General features: G+C 39.6%; 1 protein-coding gene across 4 annotated transcripts in view; it reads right to left on the reverse strand.

The window, feature by feature from the left end:
• Nucleotides 1-22,705, reverse strand: part of SARNP (SAP domain containing ribonucleoprotein) — a 67,522-nt gene that overhangs the window by 34,796 nt on the left and 10,021 nt on the right. For 3 of the 4 annotated variants that reach the window (XR_001107159.3, XM_012450396.3, XM_064377194.1), the window contains exons 2-9: nt 19,077-19,176; nt 15,417-15,463; nt 15,120-15,187; nt 9,607-9,658; nt 8,206-8,279; nt 7,731-7,759; nt 4,316-4,341; nt 2,796-2,864 (exon numbers count right to left, since the gene is read on the reverse strand). Coding sequence is in view for 3 of the 4 variants with exons in the window: in XM_012450396.3 (XP_012305819.1) it covers nt 2,796-2,864; nt 4,316-4,341; nt 7,731-7,759; nt 8,206-8,279; nt 9,607-9,658; nt 15,120-15,187; nt 15,417-15,463; nt 19,077-19,176 (465 nt within the window). In the remaining variant the exon portion in view is untranslated. The remainder of the gene's footprint in view (nt 1-2,795; nt 2,865-4,315; nt 4,342-7,730; nt 7,760-8,205; nt 8,280-9,606; nt 9,659-15,119; nt 15,188-15,416; nt 15,464-19,076; nt 19,177-22,705) is intronic. The other variant, XM_064377195.1, reaches the window with a different exon arrangement.

Below are 22,705 nucleotides of genomic sequence, written 5' to 3' on the forward strand. Positions count from 1 at the left end.
ATCATGGCTCAAGGCAGCCTCAAACTCCCAGGCTCAATTAATCCTCCCACCTCAGCCTCCCAAAACAATGGGATTTCAGGCATGAGCCACTGCAACTGGCCCTGTATCCAATTACTCCATTTACTCTTCCTAACCAGGTTGCTAGTTATCACTCTAGGTCCTACAGACAAGGATCAAAGAAGTTCAGTAATTTGTTCAAAGTCACAAAGTTAATAAATATATCTGTTTTACTAAGCCTCCTGTGGACTAAAAATGAAAATAGGTCAAAGACAGAGAAAAATTCTAGGGAAGGGAAGAGAAAGACCTGATATTCCTGTAATGAAATACTATAAAAATAACGCAGGTATACAGCATAGCACTGACAGACAAATTCTTCTCAGGAATGTGTAATAGGAGATATGAGCTATGTAGTAAGAGATACAATATTCAACTTTGTAAATTCTGAAGGAAAACACAGACAATTCCCTAGAAGATGGAGTGAAGTTACTGCTTGGGTTCTCAGATATCTAGCCCTCATATAAAAGAGGAGAAGACAGGTAAGAACTAGGGCTGCAGATCCAAGGCACCCTTCCCCTCGGCCACCTGGCACAACACAAGTGACCTTTGGTTTATAATAGCCCTTCTCAATTAAGCTGCATTTGGCTTAAGAATCACATATTCTGTCTCTCAACTCCCAATTTTTTCTTACTTCACATAAATGAGCAAGTATTCCCACTGAGCACCTATGATCTCAGCATCATGCTAGGCACATAGACCTGATGCTATATTTCTGGTTAATATCAAAAATGATAACCCAGGCTAGATGCAGTGGCTCACACCTATAATTCAGCACTTTGGGAGGCCAGGGCAGGAGGATGGCTTGAGGCTAGGAGTTTGAGACTTGCCTGGGCAACATAGGGAGACCTTGTCTCTAAAAAAAGATTTAAGAGGCTGGGCGCGGTGGCTCACGCCTGTAATCCCAGTACTTTGGGAGGCCGAGGCGGGTGGATCACGAGGTCAAGAGATCGAGACCATCCTGGTCAACATGGTGAAACCCCGTCTCTACTAAAAAATACAAAACAAAATTAGCCGGGCATGGTGGCGCGTGCCTGTAATCCCAGTTACTCAGGAGGCTGAGGCAGGAGAATTGCCTGAACCCAGGAGGTGGAGGTTGCGGTGAGCCGAAATCGCGCCATTGCACTCCAGCCTGGGTAACAAGAGCGAAACTCCGTCTCAAAAAAAATAAAGAAAGAAAGAAAGAAAAATTAATTAATTAAAAAAAAAAAGATTTAAGAAACTAGCCAGGCAGCCAGGCACAGTGGCTCATGCCTATAATCCCAGCACTTTGGGAGGCTGAGGTGATCAGGAGTTTGACACCAGCCTGACCGACATGGAAAAACCCCATCTTTACTAAAAATACAAAAATTAGCTGGGTATGGTGGCACATGCCTGTAATCCCAGCTACTCGGGGGCCTGAGGCAGGAGAATCGCTTGAACCTGGAAGACAGAGATTGAGGTAAGCGGAGATTGTGCCATTGCACTCCAGCCTGGGCAACAAGAGCAAAACTTGGTCTCAAAAAATAAAAAAAAAAAGATTAAAAAAAAAAAACAAGTAACCTAAATGGAAGAAAGATAGAACAAAGTTGTACACAAGTGTTCCATAGTTACACAGTGATGATTACTTTTAGTGTTTAGTTTTTTCCTAAGCAAAATATATAACCAATGTCAGGTAAGTTTCTTCCAATGGCTTTCTAGAGAGCTAAATACTTTTATACTGAAGTTGGATATAATGATTTTTTTCTTAAATTATGGTTTTTCTGGTTTCAAATACCCTGCCACCACTTCGACAACCAAGAAACGTGTTCCTGTTCTAAACAACAAAGATTAAAAGACCACCTGCTCTAGGCAAATAGAAAAATACTTATAATTTTCTCCAATGTGCCCTGCAAAACTCCAAAGGCAACTATGGAGTTGCCAATCACCGCACACAGCATGTAGTAAACAAAGTCATCTTGCTTAATAAACTAAATAACATCAGTTAGCAGAGGGGCAGAAAGAATCAAATAACTTTCTTATTTTTGTTCCACTGAACCTCCAAGTTTTATTTCTAGGTACCTTTAACCTAAAGACAAGACTGTCTTCTCTTGATTATTTAATTCCCATTATCCCTATTAGCAAAGTTAAAGTAGATGTAATAAGTCTTAGCATCACTGAATTCAACATCTTAACCAACGAAAATATAGACCATGCTCAGGCTGGGTGCAATGGCTCACACCTGTAATCCCAGCACTTTGGGAGGCAGAGATGGATGGATCCCTTGGGCCCAGGAGTTTGAGACCAGCCCGGGTAACATAACAAAACCCCATCTCTACCAAAAATAGAAAACAATTAGCTAGGCATGGTGGCAAGTACCTATAGTTTTAGCTACATGAGAGGCTGAGGTGGGAGGATCACCTGAGCGCAGGGAAGTCAAGCCTGCAGTGAGCTGTGATCGCACCATTGCACTCCAGCCTGGACAACAGAATGACCCTGTCCTCAAAGAAAAAAAAAAAAAAGAAACAAAGAAAAGAAATATAGATCATCCTCTAAGAGCCTGGGTGAAAGCTATGAAAACAATCCATGGGAAAAAAAAACTCAGCTTGTGAATTCCTATAACATAATCAAGAGTCAGCAAGAGGAGGTGATAGTCAAAGGAGTGTGTGAAATGAAATGATTTGTAGCCAGCTACATTCTCAGGAGGGTCATTTCCAGCCTACGTAGTTTCCATAAGCCGCTTTAATGTTGCAAAAACATTACTTCCATTGAACCTACATTACCTTTCTGGAGATTGAAGAGACATTCAAACCAAATCTTTGAGCTCTTTCCTTCAGCTTATCCAAGTTAACCTATTAAAAACATGAAAGAAAGAAAGAACATAGTTTTTAAAAATCAAAATGGAAAACAGAAAATGCAGAAACTATAGTCTGAAGCTAAGAGTTCAAATAAGCCTATAACATCAAAGATACCCTATGAGCAAAATTAGAAAACTAAGCAGCACCATCTAATCCACTGCTTATTAAAAGGCCTCCTCTGGAATACAGTGAAAGATTCAGCCCTGCCTCCTGCATTTATCACAGGTGGCAAGAGGATAAGGAGGGCTTAAGATTAAGGGAAGCCAAACACTGCAGGAGAAAGCAAACACAAGTCTAAATCATCACCTCCAAATAGGGCTACCATTTACAGTCCAAAATCATTAATTTTCACATGGTCTCTGCAAATATTTCTTAACTCTATCTCCAAGCAAAGAGAAACTATCACAAAACACCTTTTTCAGAAGACAATCTATAACTACTACTCAACTCAACTGTCTTCCCTCCTTTCTTGGAAACCTTGATACTTGAGACTTGTTACTATTACAAGAATATTTAGGACTGGGAGCAGTGGCTCACGCCTGTAATCCCAGCCCTTTGGGAGGCCAAGGCAGGCGGATCACCTGAGGTCAGGAGTTCGAGATCAGCCTGGCCAACATGGTGAAACCTCATCTCTACTAAAAATACAGACATTAGCCAGGCAGGGTGGCACATGCTTATAATCCCAGCTACTCGGGAAGCTGAGGCAGGAGAACTGCTTGAACCCGGGAGGTGGAGGTTGCAGTGAGCTGAGATTGTGCTATTGCACTCCAACCTGGGCAACAAGAGTGAAACTCTGTCTCAAAAAAAAAAGTATATATATGTATATATATTTAGGAAATTTTCATTAATAATATTAAACCTTCACTTACAATACTAAACAGCAACCCCTTAAGCAGGATTTCGTAAAGATGATTCCATCTCACCACAGCATTCATTACCATTTTTAAACATGCTGACTAGTCACAATGGTCCAGAGAGCCATTTTATTCTATCATTCTTTACTCTGATTTCACATTTCATGGATAGTATCAAAAAAAAAAAAGGCAGTAGCTACAAACAGAATTCATAAATTGTTTCCATAGATTCTCTTGTGGTAATTATGAATTAGACATTATCTAAGGCCACTGGACAATGCCTAAAACTCCAGTACCATAAAATAAAGGGTTACATGGATTGTTCTCTAGCTAACAAAATCTATTCTTACTTTCAAAAAGAGTGGTAGGAAGGAAGACATCTGCAGTAACTGATCATGTGACAATTACAGTTTTCCTGACCTCTCAGTATCTCCAACAATTTTTTAAATTCAGGACATACAACACTGTACTGAAAACAGTCAACAAATTAATGTTCTCAGAGTTTCCTCTAATCTGGGAAGGAGGAGTCTCTAAAGTTAGCTATAAAGAATTAAGATCTGGGTGTGTAAGAATTAAAAAATGACTTCTTACCATAGGTTTGTTATCAGATGACAGACCTAAGGAAGTAAATAAAGTTTTATTTAATGTTTTTAAAAGTGATAAAAGTCGACAGTCTTCAAGTCAAATTAGGCAACACAAAAACAGTATACAGGACACATATCCTTTACCCTCTGATGACAAAGAAAAGGCAGATATTGCACCTAGCAATGTCTGCATTAGTTGCTAGCAGGAACATAAAACAGTTACAGCTGCTTTGGAAAACTGTGTTTGGCAGTTCCTCAAAAGGCAAACACAGTTACATATGATCCCACAATTCCACTGCTAGCTATACGGCCAAGAGAAAACCAAAACATATAATTACACAAAAAACTTGTACATAAATAAATGTTCACAGCAGCATTATTCATATTAAAAAAAGGTTAAAGAAAACACCCATCAACTGATGACTGGCGAAATAAAGTATGGTATACCCATACAATGGAATATTAAACAATCAAAATGAATAGAGACACATGCTATAACATGAATGAACCTTGAAAACTATGCTAAGGGAAAGAATCCAATCACAAAAGGTAATATACTGTATGAATTCAATTATATGAAGGCAAATTTCCACAGAGAAAGAATTTAGTGGCTGCTTAGGGCTGGGGAGGGAGAGGTAATGGAGGACATCTGCTGATAGGTATAGAGTTTCTTTTTGAGGTAATAAGCACTGTGATGATAGCTACACAATCCTGTGAATACACTAAGAAACAATGAATTATATACCTTTAAATGAATGAATTGTATATTATATAAATTGCATCTCAGTAAAGTTGTTAAAAAAGAGATCACAACTGGACAAACAAGAACTACTATCATGAGTTGCAATTATGGCTCCTGGCTGGGCACAGTGGCTCACGCCTGTAATCCCAGCACTTTGGCTGGCTGAGGTTGGTGGATCACCTGAGATCAGGAGCTCTAGACCAGCCTGACCAATATGGTGAAACCCCATCTCTTCTAAAAATACAAAAATTAGCAAGGTGTCATAGCATTCACCTGCAGTCCCAGCTACTCGGGAAGCTGAGACAGGAGAACTGCTTGAACCCAGGAGGCAGAGGTTGCAGTGAGCTGAAATCATGCCACTGCACTACAGCCTGGGTGACAGAGCAAGACTCCATCTCAAAAAACAAACAAACAAACAAAAGAAACAAATAGTATATTGGCCTCTAGGCCCAACCCTAACCTAGCCAATAATTATTTACTTCAAACTTTTCAGGATTTCATTCAAAAAACAATGCTTCCTTTTCAATGTTCCCAAATTCCATTATTTTAGAGTTACTCTATAGTTACAAGATGAGTAACACTGAAACTGTATTTTTTATCAAGTTCCCTTTTCAGACCATTAATTTTGGCTATTATCTTTCTTCAAATAGCATTTCAGCCATGCACCTGTAGTACCAGTTACTCCGAAGGCTGAGGGAGAACTGCTTGAGCCCAGGAGCTCAAGTCTAGCCTGGGCAATATAGTGAGACCCTGTCTCTTAAAAACAAAACAAAACAAAACAAAACACCACCTTCTATAATTTCTGTTGTATCTCTCTTGATATAACTATGAGCCATAAAAAAAATTGTTTTCTCTAAAACACTTAGTGATAGTGGCCAGAATTTTTCTGCCTTTTTAAAAGCACAGCAAAACACTACAACAAGATCTCTGGGGTATATTTTCTTACTTGAAACTACTGACAAGTCACAGAGAAAACTGGACTGAATTAGGAAACTACATTTAAATTTTAAGTTCCTGACAACAAGGGCTACGTTCTTTTTTTTTTTTGAGACAAGAGTCTCGCTCTGTCCCCCAGGCTGGAGTACAGTAGCATGATCTCAGCTCACTGCAACCTCCCAAGTAGCTGGAACTACTGATGTTTACCACCATACCTAGCTAATTTTTAAATTTTCTGTAGAGACAAGATGTCACTTTATTGCCCAACCTAGTTTCCAACTCCTGGGCTCAAGCGATCCTCCCAGCTTGGCATCCCAAAGTGCTGGGATTACAGGCGTGAGCCACAATACCCAGCCCTTTCTCAAAAATAATAACTATTTCAGGCTGGGCACAGTAGCTCACACCTGTAATCCCACCATTTTGGGAAGCAGAGGCGAGTGGATCACTTGAGGTCAGGAGTTCGAGACCAGCCTGGCCAATACAGTAAAATCCCGTCTCTACTAAAAATACAAAAATTAGCCGGGTGTGGTGGCACACACCTGTGGTCCCAGCTACTCAGGAGGCTGAGGCAGGAAAATAGCTTGAACCCAGGAGGCAGAGGTTGCAGTGGGCCAGATCACACCCCTGTACTCTAACCTGGGTGAAAGATCAACACTGTGTCTCAAAAAAATAATAATAATAACTACTTCCTCTAATTCATTACAAAAGTGATACATATTCATTGTATGGATTTTAAAAACACAGACACACAAAAAGAAATAAATCATTCAAAAATCCACCAACTAGAGATAATGAGTACTACAATTTAGAATAGAGTCATTCCTCCATATCCTCAGGGGATTGGATCCAACTCCAACCCTCCAGCTGATACCAAAATCCACACATGCTCAAGTCCTGCAGCAGATACAGTAAGTCGCTCCTCCATATCTGCAAGTTTAACATCCACCAAATACTGCATTTTTGAACTGTACTTGGTTATGATGAATCCTCAAATACAGAGGGGAAACTGTATTTATTGGCAAAAAAAATCCATGTATAAGTGGACCTGTGCAGTTCAAACCTGTGTTGTTCAAGTGTCAACTGCATATCTTTCCAATCCTTTTTCCTATCTATATATGCACTCTTACATGACTAAAATGGGAACATACTGTTACTATAATTTTGTAACTCTTTTCATTAAAATATCTTTCAATATTATTTCAGCACAATGTTGTCTTCTATACCATGGCACACATTTATTAAACCAATTCTCTGTTGTATAGTTGGTTGTTTCCAGTAATTGATCACTATAAACGATGCTGTGATAATCCTTGAGAATAACTCTTTAAGCACATTCAAGACTTTCCTTATATGTTCCTAGAAGTAAAATTGTTAAGGTAGAAGATACGCTTTTCCCTTTTATCACTTATCACAGCCAGTATAACACTGGATAGTGTGCAATAATTTTATGCAGATGAGACCCTAGAATAGGTAAGCAAAGTACTAGAGAAACTTCTTTGAAGATGTTCAAGAAAAGGAAGACAAATGTTGGCACTTCCTATCCTCTCATAACATTCAGTATCTCTCTTAATTGCCCAGGAACGCTTAAGTATAATTTTACCTAAAGCAAAGAGGCGAAAGTTATAATCTCTTAAGAATTTTTATGGCTAGTAAATTTACCTTATTTTGGAGAAATGAAACCTGTTATACCAGAAAACAAAGAATATAAAGATAACTTTCTCGGAAGTTATCTCTGTACTCTTACCTTTTGTTGGAACTGAAGAAATTCCAAACCTGCAGAAAGAAAAACAAACTAAATTTTAGGAAGCTGTTCACACTCCTGGTTGTCTGTCTCCATGCCAAGTATACATATGACACTTCTTGCTTGTGATCTCAAGCCTTGCAATCATTAGCTAATTCTAACAACCCCATGAAAGAGGTTCAGTTTACTCTCCCTCTTACCAAGTCCAGAGATTAAGCTAAAAGGAAGCCTTATCAGAATTAGTATGAGTAGTCAGTTCCTGGCTTTAACTGTTACACAAACCCTTCTCAATAAAGCCCAATCTATAGCTACGATATCCAAATCAGTAGAGATGTTCTGAATAGGGTCAAAAAAGTGTTCATATCCTTCAGCAAGCCTCTATTCTACTTAAAATCAACAATTACATCTAAAACCTAGGATCACACCTCTTCACCTTACAACATCACTATTGCAGACCCAAAAGGCTGGGGACACTCACCTAGCTGCCCGAGCAGCTTTCTTACTCTCCAAGCTCACAGGTACATTGAATCGTTCGGCCCTCTTCTGCATTCTCTAAGAAAAAATAGATGAAAGAAAGGAAATTAAAAAGTCAATTTATGGTTTAAGAAAGTTAGTGGTCGGGCTCGGTGGCACACGCCTGTGATCCCAGCTACTCGGAAAGCTGAGGGAGGAGAATTGCTTGAACCTGGGAGGCAGAGGTTGCGGTGAGCTGAGATCATGCCATTGCACTCTAGCCTTGGCAACAATAGCAAAACTCCATCTCGAAAAGAACAAAGAAAAAAAGAAAGTTAGTCCGAGGTACATTTTTTGTTTTGTTTTGTTTGCTTTTTTAAAAGACAGTCTCACTCTGTTGCCCAGACTGTAACACAGTGGCGTGACCTCGGCTAACTGCAACCTCAGCCTCCTGGGTTCAAGCAATTCTCATGGCTCAGCCTCCCAAGTAGCTGCGATTACAGGATTGTACCACTATGCCCAGCTAATTTTTGTACTTCTAGTAGAAATGGGATTTCACCATGATGGCCAGGCTGATCTCGAACTTCTGGCCTCAAGTGAACCACCCACCTTAGCCTCTCAAAGTGCTGGGATTAAAGGTGTGAGCCACCCCGCCCAGCCAGAGGTAGGTATCCTAAAAACATCAGGAGTAATTTCTTAGGGTCTAAAGTGAAAATACTGACAATCCTAGAAGATATCAGGCTGTGTCCATAGCAGGACTTAACAGCCCTTTCCAGAAAGCAAACACAAAAAGACTATTATTACATGCCCTCAAAAAGAAAAGGGAGGAATAAAAGTAAAACTTATATTGTGAATGAAGCCAAGAAGTCAAAAGCTCTGTTTGGCTGACCTTTGAAAGGTGATCAAAGGAACAGTTTGGTTTCAACACCAGTGGTATTCTTTCAGTTAGAAATGAAGCAGCATTGTTTTATGCTATTCTAAAACAGTTTAATAATTCTCTACTTTGAAAGTATGACACTGAACACAAGATCTCAACTAGATCTGGTTTCATAGACCTGCACCACAAATCCAGAGAAATTTCAATCTCATCTACTGGCCAGTAGCAACATAAAAGTCTTATCTAGCAATATATTTCCAAGGTACAATCCTCCCAAACTCTAATCCTAGGTTTGTAAACATCTCAAAGACAGTCATTGTTAAGATCATAGAACTACAGACAAAAAGACTACAGCTTCAAGAATGACTACTCACTATGCTAGTCAAATATTTACCAAAGAATAGTTGGCAGAGAAACGTATCAACACCAAAATCTGTCAATACTGATTTTCTCCCTGTGAATAAATTTTGGAGGATGATGCAGATATAACAAAGGCGAAGAGGGAGAGAGAAATGTCAAGACTATTCTACTAGGGAGCAGAATACCTACCTCAGTCTGTGGTATTTCAGATGCAATTTTCACCACTTTCTTCTCTGCTGCCCTAGAAAAGAAAGAGATATTTTTAAATGAGAAAACTGATATTCTAAACCACAACCTTAGAAATGTGTAAGAATTCACCTGAGTCACCGTTCTCTGCCCTATTATCTCTCTGCCACCCCTTAAGCCAAAGAAATATAAAGTCCACTAAAGCTTTGGTTCCTTTAACCGTCATCCATTGAGAGGAAACAGTTCAAATAACAAACTAAGCTTCTTTAGCTAATGTATAATAAAGAAATAAGAAAAGAAGTCCGGTTAAATATACTGGGCTAAAGGGATGCACTCAAAGGACACCAGAAACCATCTCATTTGCTTTTAGGAACTTCTTAATTTACTTTTTTTTTTTGAGATGGAGTTTTGCTCTTGTCACCCTAGAGTGCAGTGGTGTGATCTCGGCTCACTGCAACCTCCACCTCCCGGTTCAAGCGATTCTCCTGCCTCAATCTTCTGAATAGCTGGGATTACAGGCGTCCACTACCATGCCTGGCTAATTTTTATATTTTTAGTAGAGACAGGGTTTCACCATGTTGGCCAGGCTAGTCACGAACTCCTGGCTTCAAATGATCCACCCGCCTCAGCCTCCCTAAGTGTTGGGATTATAGGCATGACCCACTGTACTTGGCCTTTAAGTTACTTTTGAACTAATGAGTAGCCCTCTAACCCTCCTTTAAGTACCAGCTCTCAGTGTTCATCACAACAATTAATGAGTACTCTACAAGGTCTGGTTTCCCTCTTTTAAAAATCCTTTATTTCTCCCATGGGGAAAGTAGCTCTAGCTGGAAAAGTCAAAGTGGAACAAACAAAAATGCCAAAGGTAGGAATAAAAAAGTCTAACAGGAGTTTGAATTAGGAAAACATGGTAAGTTACTGGTCGAAAGCTTACGAGAAAACAAAAGAAAGGGGACCACAGGGGTGGGAGACAAAGTTCGGAAGTACCCAGGATAAATAGAAGGGCATTAACCCTCCACCAAACAACTCCCATAAAACTGTGGGTCATAACCAGTCTCATTAAGGTCCCTCATTTAGAGACATGGACAGCTTTTGTTCAAATATCCCAGACACTTTTCCCATTTGATGCCCTGAATGGTAGTAATGGTTTAATGACATTTTCAGAGGAAGCAATTCTGGAACAAGAACTTACTCTCTCCTTCACCCTTTTGTTGGAAATCCCTGGACTGACAGACAAGCAATGGGTGCCCCCTGCTGACCATAACTAAGTTCTACAATATGTAACTGTTTTGGCTGGTGGAGGGGGGATCAAACTAGAAACGTACATTTTTGGGGAACCTCAGGCCAAAGATGAATAAGGGGATCTCCTTTTAAACAGTCAAAGAATCTAAACTAGCTCTGACTATTCTGACTTTTAAAGAAATTTCTAAATGCTTCCCATTTCCTTGCCATCCTTCCCTAACCTTGTCTTGTAATTTAGGCACAAAAGGCAAGAGAAGTTTAATGTTTTACTTCAAGTCCAATGCCATCAAGAGAGCAGTAGTCTCCATCAACCCCAGTGTAATGACTTCCTCCCCACTCCCATTCTGAAGCACAGTCAATGCAGTGCACCTCCTGGCAGAAAGGGAACCCCAGAAGGGAAGCTTCCTTCTGTTCTATTCTAATTCCCTTAGGCATAACTAAACTCAAGCAATAAATAAACATCAAATTCTGGATACATGGGAAATTTCCACTCTTCACAGAAATTTCTCTCCTACCCAATCACATAAACAACATTCCCCGAAATACAGGGACCCAGAATCTTTCTGTACATACCTCAGTCTAACCACAAGTATCCCTCTAAAAAGCAAAATGATCCCCACCCACTTCAATTTCCTTGTTTCAAAATTCATTAACAGAATTAAAGCCTCCTGAACAAGAAAATGCACATTTTAAATATTCTATGAATAATGAACTTCAAACTTGCAAACCTCTACTTTTTAACCCAACGAGCCAATTATCATGGTATTCACCTGATCTTCCTTCTTATCCCAGAAATTCCTGTAACATATAAAGCTATCCCGCAACGTCATTTTTTCAAGACACTATATCTAATCATAAACCTCCTACGATGGAAAGATAACTAAATGGCTTTAGAAAGTAATATTTGACAGGCTGGGCATGGTGGCTCACACCTGTAATCCCAGCACTTTGGGAAGCCAAGGTGGGTGGATCGCTTTGAGCTCAGGAGTTCAAGACCAGTCTGGGAAACATGGTGAAACCCCATCTCTACAAAAATTACAAAAGAGCCAGGTGTGGTGGCTTGTGCCTATAGTCCCAGCTACTTGGGAGGCTGAGGCTGGAGAACTACTTGAGCCGGGAAATGGAGGCTGCAGTTAGCCAAGATTGTGCCATCATACTCTAGCCTGGGCAACAGAGTGAGACCCTGTCTCAAAAAATAAATAAAGGAATATTTGACAAAAAGATATTAAAATGTTAAATATTACATCCTCTGTGATGCAGCAAATCCACTGCTAGGAATTTACCCTATGGTTATACTTGTGAGTATAAATAATTAGAAAAAGACATGCAGAACTACATTTTTTTTTTTTTTTTTTTTTTTGAGACGGAATTTCGCTCTTGTTACCCAGGCTGGAGTGCAATGGCGCGATCTCAGCTCACCGCAACCTCCGCCTCCTGGGTTCAGGCAATTCTCCTGCCTCAGCCTCCTGAGTAGCTGGGATTACAGGCATGCGCCACCATGCCCAACTAATTTTTTGTATTTTTAGTAGAGACGGGGTTTCACCATGTTGACCAGGATGATCTCGATCTCTTGACCTCGTGATCCACCCGCCTCAGCCTCCCAAAGTGCTGGGATTACAGGCGTGAGCCACTGCGCCCGGCAGAACTACATTTTTTTTGGCTTTTATGAACACTCTAAATGTCCATCAACAGGAGACTGGTGAAATAAATTACTGTTTACCCACAGAATGGAATACTATTAAATGCTAGAAACAACAAGGTTCTAAGTTGATAACTAGTAAATCTGGGTTATTGGTAGATGAGAGTCTATTATACTGGTCTCATAACTTTTGTATATACTTGTAATTTCCCATAATAACAAGCTAAAAAAAGAGACCACTTCCTAGGATAATTATCCTGACTTCATAGGGTCTACTGAGGATTAAAAGAAACTATTTACATTCAGAACAATGCCTAGCATATAACACTTAAATAAGAAAATTGTGGTATAAAAAATTTCCAGACATGAAAAAAAAAAAATCAAGGAACATTGTGCATAGTGTGTGTGTATACATGTATCTATATATACACATACATACATATGTACATACATGCACACACATACAGACTCCATATATAAAATATTTCAAAAGAATGTACTGTTCTAAAAACCTCAGTAAAGTCAAATGAGAATGGATACAAAGAGTCCTTAATTTTCAATTGATATACTCCTCTATGTACTGATTTTTTTTTTTTTTTTTTTTTTGAGACAGAGTTTCGCTCTTGTTACCCAGGCTGGAGTGCAATGGCGTGATCTCGGCTCACCGCAACCTCCGCCTCCTGGGTTCAAGCAATTCTCCTGCCTCAGCCTCCTGAGTAGCTGGGACTACAGGCGTGCGCCACCATGCCCAGCTAATTTTTGTATTTTTTAGTAGAGACGGGGTTTCACCTTGTTGACTAGGATGGTCTCGATCTCTTGACCTCGTGATCCACCCGCCTCGGCCTCCCAAAGTGCTGGGATTATAGGCGTGAGCCACCGCGCCCAGCCCCCTGATTTTTTACTTGTAAACATATTGCCTTTTGGCTGGGCACAGTGGCTCATGCCTATAATCGCAGCACACTGGGAGGCCAAGGTGGGCGGATCACAAGGTCAAGAGATTGAGACCATCCTGGTCAACATGGTGAAACCCTGTCTCTCCTAAAAAATACAAAAATTAGCTGGGCATGGTGACGTGCGCCTGTAGTCCCAGCTACTCAGGAGGCTGACACAGGAGAATCACTTGAACCCAGGAGGCGGAGGTTGCATTAAGCTGAGATCATGCCATTATACTCCAGCCTGGAGACAGAGCAAGATTCCTTCTCAAAAAATAAAATTATATATATATCCCTTTATAATTAAATGCATTAACACAGCTATGAAGGACAAAAATGTTAAAAGGGACTCAACTGCTGTTAATGTGCTGTAGTACAAAATGGCCAGAGAATTGTGGAAAAAGCCCCAAGTTAAAGATGTTTAGGATCACCTTTGTGGGATAGTTTAAACAAATCAAGATCTACTTTCCACTCTAGTACTTTGTCCTCCCCTCCTCCACTATAAATCAGAAAGCAAGAGAGAACAGTGTTACCTGAGAAACGTAACCTCTATCCAACACCCTCCTCCCTTACAAAACTCCTTATATACAGTTCTACTTTTTTTTTTTTTTTGAGACAGAATCTTGCTCTGTCGCCCAGGCTGGAGTGTACTGGCACAATGTCAGCTCACTGCAACCTACAGCTCCAGGTTCAAGCAATTCTACTGCTTCAGACTCCAGAGTAGCTGGTATTACAGGTGACCACCACCATGCCCAGCTGATTTTTGTATTTTTAGTAAAGATGGGGTTTCATCATCTTGGCCAGGCTAATCTTGAACTCCTGACCTCATGATCCATCTGCCTCGGCCTCCCAAAATGCTGGGATTACAGGCATGAGCCACTGTGCCTGGCCTCAGTTTTATACTTTTACAGAAAACTGCAAAACTCTTATAAAGAGTTAACACAATGGGCCAGGCATGGTGGCTCATGCCTATAATCCCAGTACTTTGGTAGGCCAAGGCAAGTGGATCATTGGAAGTCAGGAATTCAAGACTAGCCTGGCCAACATGGTGAAACCCCATCTCTACTAAAAATACAAAAATTGCTGGGACCAGGGTCCAGTGCAGAATGCCACTTGTCCTAGGAGGATAAAAAAAAGAAAGAAAAATACAAAAATTAGCCGGGCAGTAGTGGCACACGCCTGTAATCCCAGCTACTTGGGAGGCTGAGGCAGGATAATTTGTTTGAGCCTGGGAAGCAGAGGTTGCGGTGAGCCGAGACTATGCCACTGCACTCCAGTTTGGGAGACACAGTAAGACCCTGTCTCAAAAAAAAAAAAAGAAAAAGAAAAAAAAAAAAGAGTTAATAGAGTTTACATAGTTTTACACTGTATAGAGAACTGTGCAGATTCTCTATAGAGTAACAGAATAATCTATCATGGTGACCCTACAAAAGAACAACAAAGGCTAGGAGAATTAAACTATGTCTGGTCTTGAAGTCACTTGGTCCTAATTACCTATTACATAACTCAGAGAAAATTTGCTTTGCTTCACTGGGACCAAGTACTTTGAAGTAGCCCCTTCTAAAAGAAAAAACCAAAAAGATATAATCAGAAATGAAAAGGCCAATGGGAACATATAAGAGGTAAACAGAGTTAAACATTAAACACAATTAAAAAAAAGAGCTGCCTGCTCTGTACTCAGATTATAAAAAAGGGATAATTACACATCAACAGTTTTTTCAGGGGTTTCTTCCTCTTTGACAGGGAGCTCTATAGGCTTTGTTTCTTCTTCCTAAAACCAAATGAAACAAGGTGGTTAACATAAATCTAAAGAATAAATATCTATCAACAGAAGAACATCAGAACTTTAAAATAAACCAGTCTCTCAGAATCTTCATACCCATCTTATGCTCCCCTAATAAATTTACATCGAAGTCCTCCAATGACTGATGTTAAAGCAATGTGGCCAAGGCAGTGGCACATTACCAGACCAGAGACTAACCTTACTCTATCCAACTCACCTCTGTTTCATCTCCCAGTACATCTTCTTCATTTGCCTCCTCTTCAGCTAAAGAATATTAAAATATTCAGGTCAAGCCCTGCTACAAAACCATCTTGATCACTTACCAAAGTTAAAATTATAATCACTTTGTTTTCCCCCAAAAAATCCAATAGTGAAGGCAGAAACTGATGCACATAAAATCTGCTACATCTGGAGAAGATAAAACCAGATCTCTACCTAACATTAATTATAAATGTGAACTCCAGTTGGACTGAAGAAAGAAATGTAAAGTCAAACTAGAGAATGAATTTATAAAGTAATGTGGGGCTGGGCACTGTGGCTTACTTTGTAATCCCAGCACTTTGGGAGGCAGAGAGAGATGAATGGCTTGAACCTAGGAGTTCAAGCAACCAGCCTGGGCAACACAGCAAAACCCCATCTTTATAAAAAATACAAAAAATAGCTGGGTGTGGTGGCATGCACCTATAGTCTTAGCTACTGGGGAGGCTGAGGAGGGAGCATCACTTGAGCCCGGAAGGAAGAGGTTGCAGTGAGCCAAGATCACGTCACCGCACTCCAGTTTGGGTGACAGAGCAAGACTCCGTCTCGAAAAACAAACAAAAAAAGTAATGTGAATAGTATCTTTGAGATTTTGAGATTTAGTTGTGGGGAAAATTTTGTTTAAAAGAAAAACAACCCAGTAGCAAAAGTAAGAGATGCAAAACTAAAGATTTTTCAAAATTAAGTACTTCTACTTAAAGACAAATGACAAGATATTTGTTTTTGTTGAGACAGTCTCACTCTGTCACCCAGGCTGAAGTGCAGTGGTACAATCACACCTCCTGGGCTCAAGGGTTCCTGTTGCCTTAGCCTCCCAAGTAGACAGGACTACAAGTGCACATCAGGACATCCAGCTAATTATTTTCTTAGAGATGGGATCTCACTATGCTGCTCAGATTGGTCTCAAACTCCTGGCCTCAAGAGATCATTCCACCTAAGCCTCCCAAAGTGCTGAGTTATAGACATAAACCACTTCACACAGCCAAAGAAGAGATGTGTGTCTAAAACCAACAAAGAAGTAGTTATTAGAATATAAAAGAAATGCCTGCAAACCAACAAGCAAATTATGGGAACCTCAATAAAAAAACAGGCAAAGAAGAAACCCAAAGAATCATAAAATGTTTAAACTTTTTTCATGGAGAACATAAAACAGCCAACAAATTAGCAAAACTTAGGCCACTTGATAGGATAGTGCCAAGTTTAGGTTTGTGGAGATACAAGAAACCTTATGTACTAGTAATGAGAATGTAGATCTATAGAGCAATTCTGGAAAACAATTTGAAAGCCCTTAGTCATATTAAGTATATATTTATGAATAATAATAATCAGCAATACCATTCTTCGGCATATACCCCAAAAAGACTTTCACAGGAACATAAGAGGATAAAAGAAGTAGTTCTTAATTATATACTATATACTATTAGCATATAGAATATAGTATACTACATCCTACAGGTTAAGCATCCCCAATCTGAAAATTCAAAACCAGAAATGCTCCTAAATCTAAAACTTTTTGAAGGCCAATATGACATCACAAGTGGACAACCCCACACCTAACCTTATGCGATGGGTCACAGTCAAAACTTTGTTTCATGTACAAAATTATTTTAAATACTGTATAAAACTACTTTCAGATATGTGGATAAGAAACAAATGAATTTTGTGTTTAGACTTGGATCTCACTCCCAATCTCTCTCTCTCTATACACACACACACACACACACACACACACACACACACACAAATATTCCAAAATAAAAAAAAAATCTAAAAACTGAAACACTTCTGGTCCCAAGCATTTCAAATATAGAATACTTAACCTGTAGTATAATATATACTATATCCTATTATATACATATAGTATTACCGTACATAAGTAGTGTCACTGATAGTAGCAGAGGCTTGGTGGCAATATAGGTTTCTGTCACTGAGTGAATTAAGTGAAATGTGGTGGTTACCCATCATAGAATGCTATACAGGAATTAGAATCAACAGACTAGATAACTACACAGTCACATTCCACGTGAACACATTTTTAAGAAAGCACAACACTAAAAAAAAAAAAAGAAATAAAGGCTATGGCCAATTACATAATTACCAATTATATAAATGAAAACATGCTATCAACACTACATAGTTTACAAGGACAAAGACAAAAAAATATATATTCAAATACATTAGAATGGTTGCCTAAATGGGTTGAGGAGGAAGTGAAATGAGAAATAGAAATAAAAGTAAGCAAATAAAAATGAGAGAGGAGACTTGTACAACCTGAGATGAAGGTTGTACAAGAAGGCCGGGCGCGGTGGCTCACACCTGTAATCCCAGCACATTTGAAGGCCAAGGTGGGTGGATCACCTGAGGTCAGAAGTTTGAGACCAGCCTGGCCAACATGGTGAAACCTCATCTCTACTAAAAATACAAAAAATTAGCCAGGCATGGTGGCAGACACCTATAATCCCAGCTATTCAAGAGGCTGAAGCACGATAATCACATGAACCTGAGAGGCAGAGGTTGCAGTGAGCTGAGATTATATCATTGCACTCCAGCCTGGGTAACAAAAAATAAATAAATAAAATAACAAGAAGAAGGCTGTACAAGATGAAAAAGATGAAGAATGGGTATTTTTTTAAAGGCAGAATTGGAGTGTGTCAGAAAGGACCAGAGATTACCTAGTTTACGGATTTCAAGGGTCCAGACAATAGCCTTACTTCATAGATCAGGAACAGACACTTGGAACATTAAACAGTAACTGTCCAAGTCCAGGCACAGTGGCTCAGGCCTGTAATCCCAGCGCTTTGGGAGACCAAGGTGGGTGAATCGCTTAAGCTCAGGAATTCAAGACTTCCCTGGGCAACATGGTGAAGCCTCATCTCTACCAAAAATACAAAAACTTAGCCAATGTGAGCCAGGATCATGCCACTGCACTTCAACCTAAGTGACAGAGTGAGACCCCATCTCAAAAAATAATAATAATAAAATTTTAAAAAGCAGTAACTGTCCAAAGTTACCTAGTAAATTTCTGGCCTAAGATGAATTAGAACTCAAGCCTTCCAATTCCTAGTCTAATGATACTTGTATTATCATGCTACCTTTTAAATAACATGCTGAAATAAAATTACATCTTTTAAAAAAGGGAATATGTCTTTGTATTATAACAACTGTTCTAGGTGATCGAGTTTTCTGGCCAGGCATGGTGGTGCACACCTGTTATCCCAACACTTTGGGAGGCCAAGGTGAATGGATCACCTGAGGTCAGGAGTTCTAGATCAGCCTTACCAATATGGTGAAACCCTGTCTCTACTAAAAATATGAAAATAAGCCAGGCATGGTGGCATGCAACTGTAGTCCCAGCTCCTTGGGAGACTGAGACAGGAGAATTGCTTGGACCCAGGAGGCAGAGGTTGCAGTGAATCAAGACTTCACCACTGCATTCCAGCCTAGGTGACAGAGTAAGACTCCCTCTTAAAAAAAAAAAAAAAAAAAAAGATTTCGATGCTATTAATTAAGAGCTTACATCTCTAATGACCTTAAAAAAAAAAAGAAGAAATCTTCTAAGTGTCAAACCCTGAAAATTAATCCCCTCACTCACATCACTCTGCCTCCACAAAGTACTCACCATGTTCTTCAAGATATGCCTGGAGTCTGTGGATAAGATCTTGCTTTATTCCCTTGGTCTCCAAACCACGAGCAAGACATTCTTGCTTTAGTTCAGCAAGCTGAGGGGAAAAAAATAAAACTTTCCCTTAGTTAACAGGATGATCACCAGTGATTAAAGTGGTAGTTCCCACAAGGAAAAGGATAAGAAAATGAAATTCCATCCCAAATTACCGCCCTTAATTCTATCAAGACTCTGGGTCGACAAAGATGATCCATTTTCCTCTAACAATATTCAATATACAGGAGGAACTGTCTAACAGATGCTGAAGAATAAACATCACACTTTAATAAAAACCTCATCTATTTTGTCTATCTATTTACCATTACAAATGTCTAGTTATTTTCTTAATATTCTGAAGGGGGAAAAGGTTTTTTTCTAAAGATTACTGTGGCAGCCAGCAAATGGGAAGAATGAACCTTCAAGTATAAAATTCAATGATCTAAAAGCAGATTCTCCTTACCACTTATTATCCCACATCCTTTATTACAATCTACCAGACAGGTCTAACCACTGTAGAATTAAGTAGTAATTAATTAGCATTAGCTAATGTCAACAATGAACTGATTAAAGGAGCTGTGTCAAAATGGCAAGAAACATCTAATGGCATACCATAGAGTTCTGCTGAAGATTTTAAAATCAGTAACTTGACTAAAGATATAAAAGCTATGATCATTAATTTTACAGACAATGGAAGGAGAACTGATGGATTACTGACATAACTAAGCTTAAAAAACAACACAGAAATAGAAAAAAACACTTCTTAGGACTAATAATGAGCCAAAATGAAGATTTAATTTAGAAGGAATAAGGTATACATATAAATTCCTACACTTAGATTCAAAACTTCAATTATATAAAAACTGGATAAGGGAGGATGGGATCAATAGCAACTCAAAGGATAAAGACCTCAGAATTTTAAGTAAAGAAGGTTAACAGTATGATTTGCTACCTACAAGTCATAGGTAACTGAAATACAAAATCCATGATAAATGATGTAATGGTCTTACTTGGCTCTATATTCTTATTTTACGACACACAATGACATGCTGATCCAGAAGAACAAGCAGGAAAGAAAGGCTATAGAAATTCTATGTGCATAAATGAAAAATTTTATAAAGCATTTAGAACAGTGCTTGACGGCTAGTAAGTGCTTTATACTTATTAAGTACTAAATCACTGGTCTCAAGATTTCAGAGTTTCACAAATGAATGTATTTTTATTTTCTTTACTCATTTTTACAGACAGTGGTCTCACTATGTTGCCCAAGCTGAACTTAAACTCTTGGACTCAAGTAATCCTCCTACCTCAATCTCCAGAGCAGCTGCGACTACAGGTACACAGCACTCTGTCCAGTTCAACGTACTTTTAAATAGGTAGGCTGATAAGGCTGCTTTTTACAATATCCCAATCAGGTCATGGAGCAATACTTTTGCAGTAACAATAAAAATCAATTACTACAAAAATGAGTGCACACTTGGATATTGCTTCATCAAAATGCTCTAAAACATTCTAAAAGCTTACACTCAATTTTTGTATTTATCTCACCACTAAACAGGAACAGCTAGGTCATGGACCAGCAGTGGCCTGTGAATCATACCTTAAATAACATTATAAGCAATCTTTATGGTCCATTTATTTTTTCATTTTTATTTTCTAATATTTTATTTTTTTCTTTTTTCTTAGATCATGATAGTCCAGTAACAGTCCATTTATTAAGTAAGAATCTTGATCTTGGTGGTTCATGCTTACAATCCCAGCACCTTGTGAGGAGGACAAGGTGGGAGGACTGCCTGAACCCAGGAGTTTGAGACCAGCCTGGGCAAAACTATGAGATGCCATCTCTATAAAAAAAATTTTTTTTCGGTTGGGCGTGGTGGCTCATGCCTGTAATTCCAGCACTTTGGGAGGCAGAGGAAGGCAGATCACCTGAGGTCAGGAGTTCAAGACCAGTCTGATCAACAATGGAAAAACACGGTCTCTACTAAAAACACAAAATTAGCCAGGCATGGTAGCAAATGCCTGTAATCCCAGCTACTCAGGAGAATTGCTTGAACCCAGGAGGCAGAGGTTGCAGTGAGCCGAAATCACGCCACTGCACTCCAGCCTGAGCGACAAAAGCAAAACTCCATCTTAGGGGGAAAATATATGTATTTTTAAAAGAATTTTGATCTTTCTCACACTGAAACTTTATTTTCTTTCTGCTTCCCAGAGAACAAGTCTTTTGATTTTAATTACACTTTAAATTGTTTAGTTTGTTATAAAAGTATTATGTTCACTGTAGAATAGTTAAAAAATTCTGTAAACTTTAGAAGAAAATAAGTCATATGTAATCCCAGCACCTACAGCTCACTTAACATTTATATATACCATTTGTAGTGAGGCATGAGCCACCATGCCCAGCCTACATACAGTTTTTACATAATGTTATATTACGTCTTTTGTTATATAGGTTGTTCTTCTCATATACTAAGATATTATTTTATTTTATTTTATTAATTTTTGAGATGGAGTCTCATTCTGTTGCCCAGGCTGGAGTACAGCGGCACAATCTTGGCTCACTGCAACTTCTGCCTCCTGGGTTCAAGCGATTCTCCTGCCTAAGCTTCCCAAGTAGCTGGGATTACAGGTGCGTGCCGCCGCATCTGGCTAATTTTTTTGTATTTTTTTTTTTTTTTGAGACGGAGTTTGGCTCGTTACCCAGTCTAGAGTGCAATGGCGCAATCTCGGCTCACTGCAACCTCCGCCTCCTGGGTTCAGGCAATTCTCCTGCCTCAGCCTCCCGAGTAGCTGGGATTACAGGCATGCGCCACCATGCCCAGCTAATTTTTTGTATTTTTAGTAGAGACGGGGTTTCACCATGTTGACCAGGATGGTCTCGATCTCTTGACCTTGTGATCCACCCACCTTGGCCTCCCAAAGTGCTGGGATTACAGGCGTGAGCCACCGCGCCCGGCCTATTTTTTTGTATTTTTAGTAGACAGGGTTTCACCATGTTAGCCAGGATGGTCTTGATGTCCTGAACTGGTGATCCACCTGCCTAGGCCTCCCAAAGTGCTGGGATTACAGGTGTGAGCTACCATGCCCAGCCTAGGACATTACTTTAAAAGGGAAATAGCCGGGTGCAGTGGCTCACACCTGAAATTCCAGCACTTTGGGAGGCCGAGGCGGGTGGATCACAAGGTCAGGAAACCAAGACTAGCCTGGCTAACATGGTGAAAGCCCATCTCCACTAAAAATACAAAAAATTAGCCAAGCGTGGTGGCGGGCGCCTGTAATTCCAGCTACTCAGGAGGCTGAGGCAGGAGAATTGCTTGAACCCAGGAAGCAGAGGTTGCAGTGAGTCGAGATTGTGCCACTGCACTCCAGCCTGGGTGACAGAGAGAGACTCTGCCTCAAAAAATAAATAAATAAAAATTAAAAAAAAAAAAAGAGAGACATAGAGGCTGGGCATGGTGACTCATGCCTGTAGTCTCTGCACATTGGGAGGCCGAGGCAGGAGGAGAGCTTTGAGTCCAGGAGTTCAAGAACAGCCTGCGCAACAGAATGTGACCCTGTTCCTACAAAAAAAAAAAAAAAAATTCTTTTTT

Source organism: Aotus nancymaae, unplaced genomic scaffold (assembly GCF_030222135.1).
Source record: "Aotus nancymaae isolate 86718 unplaced genomic scaffold, 86718_ANA_hifiasm-v0.15.2.pri h1tg000016l, whole genome shotgun sequence".
Lineage (NCBI taxonomy): Eukaryota > Metazoa > Chordata > Mammalia > Primates > Aotidae > Aotus > Aotus nancymaae.